General features: G+C 42.2%; 1 protein-coding gene across 16 annotated transcripts in view; it reads left to right on the top strand.

The window, feature by feature from the left end:
* Positions 1 to 5,598, top strand: part of PTPRQ (protein tyrosine phosphatase receptor type Q) — a 212,930-nt gene extending 207,332 nt beyond the window's left edge. For all 16 annotated transcript variants that reach the window (XM_073327659.1, XM_073327658.1, XM_073327660.1 and 13 more), the window contains 2 exons: positions 4,354 to 4,477; positions 4,754 to 5,598. In XM_073327659.1, coding sequence (XP_073183760.1) covers positions 4,354 to 4,477; positions 4,754 to 4,791 — 162 coding nt within the window. In that variant the 3' untranslated portion in view covers positions 4,792 to 5,598. The remainder of the gene's footprint in view (positions 1 to 4,353; positions 4,478 to 4,753) is intronic.
* Positions 5,599 to 12,025: the final 6,427 nt, after the last annotated feature.

Raw genomic sequence — 12,025 nt, 5'->3', positions numbered from 1 at the left:
GAACCGTGATCAGAAGGTGCCTTGTGGTGAGCAGGCACCCTTCACACCGCCTTAACCCAGAGTGTGACTTTGGGACAGTTGCAGGAGGGGAGACGGGAAGAGTCCCAGAGAGGGCAGCCTTAAACAGCCTCGGCTGTCAGATCCCTGATAGCCCTCAAAGGACCCTGGTTCAGAGCCCAGTGGAGTGGGAGGGCCCAGGTTCCCCTACCAACAACACCCCTGCAGGTCACAGGCCTTAACCCTGACCACTAGGTGACACTACCTGACCAACCAATCCCAGAGTGAGGACCATCACAGGTAGGTTTAAATGTAGCTAGGTGAGAAAATAACAGGACTCCTATCACTGGGATTTTACTGTGGTGAGGAGCACTGGAACAGGTAGTCTTACATCCTTCATTGCAAATCAAATAATCTAAATAGCCTCAGTGGGAGGCCATTCAGTGGAGGCCTCACAGAACCAAAGCATTACAAATAAAAAAGACAACAGATAAGGTCAAGGCTTATTTAAAAAACATATGTTTGTCACTCTTGCTTACATCTGGGCTTACTTTTTGGCCTCTGCTAGAATCTGTAATACGAGAAGCTGTTCTCTTAATACTTATTTCCAACCTGATCAAAGGCAGGAAGTATTGTCATTGTTACTTTGGTATAATATTGGCAGTGTCAGGAGAGAGCTTGTTCTTCTCCAAGTCATTTCCAGCACAGTTCTGCAGAACCAAGAGGTGCAATACTCCATGTCACCATTGAGACTGATCCAAACAGAACTGATTCTTATTAGTTTTTGAGGGTTATCCATTGTTTCCCTAAACAAAGCAAGGTTTTAGCAGTACAGGCTATTCTGACATTTCCATTATAAAACACTTCATAACGGTCTCTAATTTGGGTTTTAAAAATTGTCAGCATAGAGAAGGTACCAAGACAAAAGCAATTCCTTCCCACCTCCAATTAAAAAATAAAAATAAAAAATCACCCTCTCTTTAAATTGTAGGAATAAAATAAATATCACCCTTCCTTTCCATATTTATAACATTGAAATTGTTTTACTTTTGCAGACCATTGTGTTGCAATTTTGAACTGCTGGTACAGGGCTAGATTAAGAATAAGCCTAACATAGCTGTGCAGGGAAATAGGAAGGGGAGTAGGGACTCCCTCCTTGCCAGCTCGTCTACCTGAATCTTAGCTCTCGGTGCTGGGAGAGTACAGGGGCTGTGCATAAGACACTATCCCCAGGGAAGGGCAGGGACTAGGTTAGGTCATGACTCAACTCCCTTGTTCCCCTCCTACACACAACACTTTGTGTCAGCCAGCAGTATAGGGTTGCCAGGCATCCGGTTTTAGACCAGAATGCCTGGTCGAAAAGGGATCTTGGTGGCTACAGTCAGGAGTGCTGACGGGGCCATTAAAAGTCCGAGCAATGGTGCAGCAGGACTAAGGCAGGCTCCTTAGCCTGGCCTGTCTCTGCAAAGTTCCTGGAAGCAGGTGGCATATCCCTCCTGCTCCTAGGTGCAGGGGCAGCTAGGGAGGCTCCGCCTGCTGCCCTTGCCCTGAGCACCAGCTCCGCAGCTCCCATTGGCTGGGAACCATGGCCAATGGAAGATGCAGAGGTGATGCCTGCAGGCACAGGCAGCCCGCAGAGCCCCCCAACCCCTCTGCCTAGGAGCCAGACATGCCGTCCACTTCCAGGAGCCGTCTGAGGTAAGTGCCACCTTTCCAGAGCCTGCACCCCAAACCCCCTCCCACACCCCAACCTCCTGCCCTGCTTTAGAGCCCCCTCCCATACCCTAACTCTCTCCTGGAGCCTGTACCTCGAAACCCTCCTGCACTTCAACCCCTTGTCCAGCCCTGAGCCCCTCTTGCACCCAAACTCCCTCCTGGAGCCTGCACTCCCTCCCACGCCCCAACCTCCTGCCCCAGCCATGAGCTCTCTCCTGCATCCCAAACCCCTCATCCCCACCAGACCCCACACTCCCATCTTGAGCCCATAGCCCCTCCTGCATCTGAACACCCTTCCCTAGCCTAAGCCCCCTCCCACAGTCCAAACCCATTGGCTGCAGCCCAGAGCCCTCTCCCTCCTCCTGAGCCCCTCATTTCTGGTCCCACCCCAGAGCCTGAACCCCCAGCAGGAGCTCTCACCCCCTCCTGCACCCCTGCCCCAGCCCAATGAAAGTGAGTGAGGGTGGAGGAGAGCGAGCAACAGGAATGGAGTGAGCAGGGGCAGAGCAGGGGGCAGGGCAAGGGTGTTCCGTTTTGTGCAATTAGAAAGTTGGCTTAGAAAGTACTGGTTGAGGAGTAAGCTGTACCCTAAAAAGGATTGTAGAAAATCACTCCCTTTTTCCCCTCCAGTACAACCAAGGCACTCTGGGAGGTACTGTGTCTCTCCGAGACCTTGTCTGCAACTGCCTGCACTTGTGAAGGTGTGTAGGGTACATGTCACTACATGCTGTAGTGACCATAGTACAGTGGGTACATACATGCAGCAGCGAAAGCCTCCAGCAGTGGGAATAGAAGAGAGGCTCTTGGCTGCTGGAACCTTTTTCCCACTGCTCAAGTCTTTCATTGTTGCAGGGAAAGGCTCTGCTAAAAGTAGCAGTGTAGACATGCCTTCCCCCTGCTTGAGCGTGTAGAGAGCTGTACAGGATATATATCCTCGGATTCAGGAATGTAGGGCACTCTACACTACTTGCCTAAGCCATGGCTCACCATCTACACTGCCATCTATACCTGTGCTAGCTGGGTGTGCAGCATCTGTACTCTACACGCCACCATGTGGACCCCTCAGGGGTGTTTCAGCTACACAGGGCCCCTTATTCTGGGCTATACAGTAGAACCTCAAAGTTACGAACGGAGAATGGAAGTTGTTCATAACGCTGAAATGTTTGTAATTCTGAACAAAGCATTATGGTTGTTCTTTCAAAAGTTTACAACAGAACTTTGACTTAATATAGCTTTGAAACTTTACTATTCAGAAGAAAAATTCTGCTTTTAGCCATCTTAATTTAAATGAAACAAGCACAGAAACAGTTTCCTTACCTTGTCAAAACTTTTTTTTAAAGTTCCCCTTTTTTTTAGTAGTTTATGTTTAACACAACACTGTACTCTATTTGCTTTTTTGCCCTCTGCTACTGCCTGATTGCATACTTCCCGTTCCAAATGAGGTGTGTGGTTGACCGATCAGTTCCCAACTCTGGTGTTCTTAACTCTGAGGTTCTACTGTATGTAAAATGCAGTCTAGTCCCTAATGAAAGTGATTTTTTTTCCAGGAAAAGACCCTACAAAAAGGTTTTTGACACATCATGTGCTCCCCTTCATCCATTTTCCTGCCCCAATGGGAATTTCAGAAAGATTTTTAGTGCATACAGGTGGGAGCTGCTTTGGCACAACAAACTTTATAGCTTTTGGGGTTCAAAATCATAACATTACAAACTATTTAAACAATTTATGTTGTAGTAACTTCAGTCTCTCAGGTCACAGCTCATATTTGCCTGCTCATATTTGATCCATTACAGAGCAAGAAATCTTCCCCAAAAAAGGCTTTACTACAATGGGTATTTTGAAGCAATCGCACCCTATCATGTCAATAAAGATTTCAGGATTGATATATGCAAACAATATGTATTGCTACTGTATACTGAAGCAGCTCTGAAAGTTTATTGTTTCAGTTATCTGTGGCTTGAGAATTACTGATTCCAGAGACATAACCATCTAAATGAAACTCTCATTATGTGTTAGAAACAGTTTGAATGATTAAGAGTTTTACCCCAATGCACAAAAGCCAAGAAAGTCAACATTTTTATTTCTTAGCTGGTTCTCAAAATGACCTCTACAACAGGCATCTATCTTTAGAAGCTATTTGTTTTTTCCCTCATGAACAGGCCATGTATCAAGTGAATGGAATTTAGTGGATTTTTTGGATTTGACTGCACCCTGCTGGCTTTCAGCATGCTAGGAGGGAGGAAAGTTTCTTCATTGAAGTGTTTGATGTATGTGGTTCAGCTTCTTCATTCTGAATCAAATGTTGGAAAAACAAGCTGAACGCATTTTTTTAATGTATAACTAGCTTTGAGGGAATGGTGTGGTGCAGTCTATTATCTTCAGTTATGTTTGGAATAATGTTTGTATATTTGAGCATAGTAATTAACATGCCTATAGACTAATAATTGATCATTCATAATTATCAAAATTGGGTCAGACATAAGACATTATCAAAGGGTTGGAATAAGTTGCTAAACTAGAATTACTTTCAGAACATCTATATGTTTTAATTCAATATTACTTTAAAATATTTTGTTATTAAAAAAGCAAATTTTCCATCATAAAATCATGTAAGTAACCTCTAACTTTTACATGTTACAGGCACAATATATTTTTTTGCATCAGTGTGTTTTGGACCTATTGACAAGCAAGGGAAGCAGTCAGTCCATATGTTTTGTAAATTATTCAGCACTGCAAAAGATGGACTCTTTGGATGCCATGGAAGGTAAGTAGATACAGATTGTTCCAAAGTTATTTTTTCCTAGCAGGTGCATTGATTTGTTCATACTAATAAGCATACTTTGACAAGCACTTGGAAGCTTGATAAGAGCAAAGTTATGGCTTTCTGCTGTCCTTTAACCCAGATTCTGGTATCAGTCATTGCTCAAGCTATTTACATTGTTCAACAGAAATTCTTTCAAATACATACTAAGAGTTATCAGTAATTGTTTAATGTTCATTTTAAAAGCAGTTTAATTTAATGTATTTGTTTCTGTTGTAGGTGATGTGGAACTTGAATGGGAAGAAACTACCATGTAAATATTTAAAACAAAGATTATTAGGTCTTGAAAACCAAATGGTATTTTTCTAAACTCAGGGGCCAAAACAACTCCCCTTATTATAATGAATTAAAAACAATCATTTTTTTAAACGTTGAAATGATTCCTTTTCTATCAATGTGCCTTCATAAATGTGATAAATTATTTTATGCAAATCACTAGGCAATAAAGATCAGCAATACTTTTGCCCAGATTGCAGTTCTGTTGTTATATAAATAACTCAGTATGTATTTAAATTGAAAGTGTGCTCTCAACAAATGCCCCTTTTTCCCAGTTATCTTGTAAAAGCTTAAAAATGAGCCAAATGTGAAGGAAAATGTTCATATTCCTAGCGTGCATAATTCAGTGTGAATTTGCTGTATTCTTTTGTTTGTTTTTGAGTAAAAGCTTGAATTCTTTGACTCAGTAATGTTAGTTTGGCCTCCAGGGTGTTGACAATTCTTGTGGATTACTTCCAATACTGTCACAATGATCTTTACCTAAATGTATGTTCTTGTGTTTTAAATCTGCTGTTTTACGAGTGCTAGGATATCATCTCATGATCCTGAACAGCTGAAGAGTCACCCCCTGACACTGCGAGGATTATTCAGCTTTTACACAGCACACAGTAGCTCTTCAGGGATACTTGGAGCTATTTAAGCTAACTTGTGATCACCCGGTTGTTGTTGTTAAATGTTGCTAGTGATTGCACATGCTTGATGATGAAGAAAGGATCTCACATTCCTGCTACTTTTGTAAAACTGAAAGGAAAAGAAAATAAAGTTTTAAATTTATTACATATTATAAAGTATTGTAGACTGATTTAAGTACTGTATACCTTCATTCAAATGACCTGAACACAATCTTATACAGTATCTTCATAAGGAATACTCAGAAATTCAATATTAAAATATTTTATTGTTCAGGTGTATAAAATCAAACTTTGTTGCTTTCACATTGGCATAAAATAAGTCACTGAAGCCTTTGAAACGCATGGCTGATAATATTTTGTGCTGGCACAATTCCAGAGAGCACTGATTAATAAAACCCAAATCCTCAGCTCCTATTGCTGCATCATCAAGGGTAGATCCAAAGATGGAATGGAAGAGTCAGGAGGCTCTCAATCAAATAGCAAAGTATAGACTGATAATTAGAGGGCCACAGGAAACTAATTTTACCATACCCTTGGATTTTACTAGGAAGCCCAGTGCTTTATAGACTTTCTCATAGCTTTGCATTGATACATTTTTAAAAATATTATGTGAGGAAACATAAAATGTTCTACTACAAACCAATAATACTATCAAATTGTGGCCTAAGTACTCAAGGAGAAACCTGCTTGAGTGCAAAAAACAGTAAGGAAACTATAGAAGGTTCTCCTTGTAGAGCACCCAGCTCATGTTTGCATTGGGGAGAAGGAGCTTCCAGCCTTGTGGAGGGGACAAGTGGTTCAAATTTTGAACTCTGAGGAGCCTCAGATAAATCAGGCCAATCCCTCTGCACTTGGGACACCAGCAAGGAAGATATATAGTGTGAGTATGTACATGATCTGTATGTAACAGGAAGTTAACTGGACTCTTATCTTTTTCATATACCAAACACAGTGTTGTACGGTACATAAATTGATATTTATGCAGGAGTAAACTTCAGTAAGGGTCTGGTTTCTTTTTACAATCTGATGGGTTTGGTACAGATTGTAAATTAGAAGAGATCTTTTGTAAATAGGCAGTGTGTGTCAAGTACCTCAGATGACCATCAAAAGCAGCACTGAGGGAGGGGAAGAGGGTTCGAGGGCATTTTAGAGAAGTATTTTTGGGAAACTCTCTTTCAGGAAGACTGACAGTATTGCAATGTCACCTGTCAACCTAAAGGAAAAACAATGCCTTTTAAAGCCGAACAGAAGGAGAGGTGATGTCCGCAGCTGTTCAGATCTCTGGCAAACCATTCTGTACAGCTCTAGTTTCATTTGGTTCATATGAAACATGTGGTCTTCATTTATTATAGATATGTTTTAAAGTATTTTGACAAATTGCTTATAAGGGTCTTACAGATGTTTTTCATGATTGTATTTGTACTTGGTAGCAGTATGTGTAACCCTGTGATAACCAGTGTTCCTCAGATGTTCTTGTCAAATGCTGGAAATAGCCCACCTTGATTATCACTACAAAAGGTCGTTCCCCTGCCCCCCCCCCCCCCTCGCTCTCCTGCTGGTAATAGCTCACCTTAAGTGATCACTCTCGTTACAGTGTGTATGGTAACACCCATTGTTTCATGTTCTCTATGTATATAAATCTCCGCACTGTATTTTCCACTGAATGCATCCGTTGAAGTGAGCTGTAGCTCACGAAAGCTTATGCTCAAATAAATTTGTTAGTCTAAGGTGCCACAAGTACTCCTTTTTGCGAATACAGACTAACACGGCTGCTACTCTGAAACCTGTGATAAAATGACATTATTCAGCCATAGTCTTGTAACCACAGTGCTAGACTAAAAGTATGTTTGTTATTTCTATAATTAAATGTTTTGCAAGAGCTAATTAGTCCTGTGCAGCTTCAAGGTGAACTCTCCAATGCTCAAAAAATTACTATAATTTTTTGTATTTTATCAAAATGACTCCTGTGGAGATTCTTGCATCTTTCTTTAAATCATCTGGAATCAGTTGCTGCCAATGACTGAATTTAAAGGAACACTGCTCTGACCATCCAGTATAACACTACTCATGTTCCTGTGATTACTTTGTTAAAGCCAAAAAACTTTAAAATGTTTTAAATATTTCATTGTACAGTTTTATGTAGGCAATCTGATAATCTACCGTTGGAGATTTCAATGTTCTCTTCACGCAGGGACAGCCAGTAGCCAACCCAATCTGGGCACAACTCACAGGACTTCTGCACATGGAAGGAAATTGCTGAGAAGTAGCTGCTCTGCTATCTGTACTGCAGTAATCCATGAACCTTTATATGTACCCATCCGTGGGGAATGAGGAAGGGAAGATGTCCATGTCACAGTAGATCCTCCAGACCCACCCATGAATGCCATGCTTGACACAATATACCCTCTCTCCATAGGTTGACAAGGAATTCCCACATCACCCCACAAATTCTGCCCTCCTATCCCCATCTTTTGCCAGGGGAACCATGGGGGCAAGGTCAGAATTTGGCCATTTTGTGAATAAATAGCTATTTTGCAGCATTGCCGTATGCAGTGTTGTTGTAGCTGTGTCAGTTCCAGGGTAGTAAGAGACAAGGTGAGTGAGGTAAAATCTTTTATTGGACCGACTTCTGTTGATGAGAAAGACAAGCTTTCGAGCTTACACGGAGCTCTTAGAAGATCTTGTCTCTCACCAACAAAAGTGGATGCAATAACAGATATTACCTCACCCAGCATGTCTTTCTATTTCACAACATAGCATTTTTATTTTTAATTTCTCAGATGATGTTTTACTGACTCTTCGGATAGTATTTGAGAAAAGGTGTTATCATAGCTCCATATTGCTAAAATTGTCAGTGTAACCTACTGCATCAAAAACAGAACTCAAACCAACCAACCTATGAAAGTAAACCTACCCTTCTGGAATAGTCCTCTAGAATTTAATAGATAGTGATAACTTCTCTTTAGGTGTTTTACCCATTCTATCTGATGTCCTGCACCTAGGAAGGAAGAATCCCATGCACCACTACAGGCTGGAGACCAACAGGCTAAGCAGCAGTTCTGCAGAAAAAAACCTGGGGATTACAGTGGATGAGAAGCTGGATATGAGTCAACAGTGTGCCCTCATTGCCAAGAAGGCCAACGGCATATTAGGCTGTATTAGCAGGAGCCAGCAGATCGAGGGAAGTGATTATTCCCCTCTATTCAGCACTGGTGAGGCCACAGCTGGAGTATTGTGTCCAGTTTTGGTCCCCCCTCTACAGAAGGGATGTGGACAAATGGGAGAGAGTCCAGCGGAAGACAACGAAAATTATTAGGGGGCCGGGGCACATGATTTACGAGGAGAGGCTGAGGGAACTGGGGTTATTTAGTCTGCAGAAGAGAAGAGGGGGGATTTGATAGTCTTCAACTACCTGAAGGGGGGTTCCAAAGAGTGTGGAGCTCTGCTGTTCTCAGTGGCAGATGACAGCAAGAGGCAATGGTCTCAAGTTGCAGTGGGGGAGGTTTAGGTTGGATATTAGGAAACACTATTTCACTAGGAGGGTGGTGAAGCACTGGAATGGGTTACCTAAGGAAGTGGTGGAATCTCCATCCTTAGAGGTTTTTAAGGCCTGGCTTGACAAAGCGCTGGTTGGGATGAATTAGTTGGTGTTGGTCCTGCTTTGAGCAGGGGATTGGACTAGATGACCTCCTGAGGTCTCTTCCAACCCTAATATTCTATGAGTAGAAAAGTATAGCCGCGCTATAATGGTTTAAAAAAAAAAAAGCTAGTGAAAGGATATTAAGCTTTATCAATTATACAGGTAATTTCTATAGAAACCTATTATATTTCAAAGAACCTATTTGTTTAATTTCTATTAAATTCTGTAGGACATCTTCAGAAGGGACGTTGAAGGGGAAGTCAATATAAATTTGGGGTGGGCGGAGGGGGAGAAAGAGAGGGAAAGAGATATGCTAAGTTGTTTGTAAATGAGGCCTCTGGGCTGATATCTACTGTTGATGTCCTCCCAAATTGCTCCTCTCACTCACACATCAATCCACCTTCTACTTTAAAACCATCATTAAGGCAACTCAGCCTCTGGCTTTTAGAACAGTCAAGTTCACCCTCTGACAGGTGTCAGGACAGTTTCCTTTACATACTCAGGAGTTTATCAGGTGTGAGGGTAGAACAGATGTCTGTTCCTTTAAATGTAGAAACAGCTCATAGACAGTGGCCACTTCTTGCCCCTAGAGGTGCTGTCTATGTTGAATCCATTTGTGTTTTATCTCTAGAGAGTACAAAATAGTGAAAAGGGATCCAGAGTGAAAGAAACCCTATACAATTGGTCCTATACAATTGTTAAAAAAGCGGCAAATATAGCTTTGAGCCTGCCATATTTCTTACCAAGGTCACCCATGACAGTGAGCCTTTTCCCCCAGTTATAAGCAGAAAAGTACAAAGCTGCTCAGATTTGGATTAGATTCAAAAATGTTGAAGCAATTTGGAAAAAAAAAAAAAAGCCCCTCTTCCGTTTGCTTTGGGAAGGTATTAAAAAAAAGTCTTTCCAAACCTAAAATATCTGACAGTTGCATGCCTTCATTGCCTTTTCTGTGAAGAAATCCACCTGTGGGTACCACAATGCCAGTGCTTACCTTTGACAGTTCCTTTTTATTTAAGTAATTCATATTTACAGTTCAGTACTCTTGGAACCAAAACTGGTTTTAGAGCAGTGTAACTGTGGTAGTTTTGTCTTTAATTTACGTTAGTTATAGCAAAAAGTGAAGATTGCAAATTTCTTAGCCCAAGAGATATAACATCTCTACATTACCAGGCCTTATACTAAATAAACCACTTAACGTGCAGCAATCATAAAATCATAGAACCAAAAGTCATCTAGTCTAACCCCACACCAAGATGCAGGATTTGTTGTGCCTAAACCATCCAGTTGAAATCAACTTGACCACTTGAACTTACAGTACTTACGTGTGTGAAGCTTGGAGCAAGACAGTCTCAATGGAGGACTCTAAACTCTGGAACGTACATCCACATGTGACCCCACTCTGACACAGCCTGAGATTGCTGAGATTTAGGGCACAATGCAAACAAGAGGAGGGGGCTGAGTGGAAAGCAGCTCACTTGGGAATGTTGACAGCAGGTCAACTTGAACTTTTAAACTTAAAAAAGAAGTATTTTAGAGAGTGTATCATACATATGCCTAGTGCATTGGATAGGGGCAAATTTTGCACATGGAAATAAACTAACATTCCCAAATCCAAATTCAGTTCTTAATTTTAAGAATTATAGAAAATATCCAGTTATTGCTCTTTGCTTTAAGGAATATATGACTACCTTTGTGTGAAACCATAGTCTGTACCTGACTATGTAAAAGAAGAATGTGTAAACAGTACATGGTCATGGGGACCATTGGAATCCATACACTGTATTAATTTAATACACAGGGTTAAAAATCTTCTGGAACTAGTACTAGATACAAACATCATTCCCAGACCAACTGTACAATAGTCTTATTCCTAAACTGCTGTCTGTCCTTCCTCTCTGAAATGACTTGCAGCTGACAGCAGGGAACACTAGCTGAGCCTGTTGCACTGGCTCTTCCCCAGATCACAATTCTTTCTTCTATCTGGTGTGACAAAGTTCCTCCTCTGCCTTGGTGGGTCCTGCGCTTATTGGCGGATTTGCTCACCTCAGAGATTCACAGCAGCCCGCAGTTTGGCCCCTTTTGCTAGTGGCTCAAACCTGCTGTTCACTCAGCTAACCTCATCACTGGCCAGCATGGCAAAAAGGAAGGAGAACAATCCCTGCAGTCTCTGCTGATCCACCATGTGGGTTGGGGAACAGCCCAGAGACCTCCCCTCTGGTGGAACCCACAGTCCAGGTCAACTCCTCCTATGTCTGATCAGGAGTTGGGAGGTTTGGGGGGAACCCGGGCCCGCCCTCTACTCCAGGTTCCAGCTCAGGGTTCTGTGGAATGCAGCTGTCTAGAGTGCCTCCTGGCACAGCTGTGCAACAGCTACAACTCCCTAGGCTACTTCCCCATGGCCTCCTCCCAACGCCTTCTTTATCCTCACCATAGGACCTTCCTCCTGGTGTCTGATAATGCTTGTACTCCTCAGTCCTCCAGCCATACACCATCTCACTGTCAGCTCCTAGTGCTTCTTGTTCCCAGCTCCTCGCATGCATGCCACAAACTGAAGTGAGGTCCTTTTTAAACTCAGGTGCCCTGATTAGCCTGCCTTAATTGATTCTAGCAGCTTCTTCATTGGCTCCAGGTGTCCTAATTAGCCTGCCCGACTGAATTTGTTCCAGCAAGTTCCTTCTTGTTCTGGAACTGCCCCTGTTACCTTACCCAGGGAAAATGGACCTGCTTAATCTGGGACTAATAGATCTGCCTTCTAGCACTTTCCTGTAGCCATCTGGCCTGACCCTGTCACACTCGATATAGTTATGAGGCACCAAACTGGGTGCAAACTGGGGCTCAACTAAGAGCTGACCTGTGATATCAATTGTATGTCTTCTCAGTGCAATACATTCTTAAAAGTAAGAGGGAATGCATACTTCCCATCCAAGAGATGTTGCTGCTATA

The sequence above is a fragment of the Lepidochelys kempii genome, chromosome 1 (genome assembly GCF_965140265.1).
Source record: "Lepidochelys kempii isolate rLepKem1 chromosome 1, rLepKem1.hap2, whole genome shotgun sequence".
In the NCBI taxonomy this organism is placed as follows: domain Eukaryota; kingdom Metazoa; phylum Chordata; order Testudines; family Cheloniidae; genus Lepidochelys; species Lepidochelys kempii.
The sequence above is the reverse complement of the archived record's forward strand: the minus strand, read 5'-3'. Positions and strand labels throughout refer to the sequence as shown.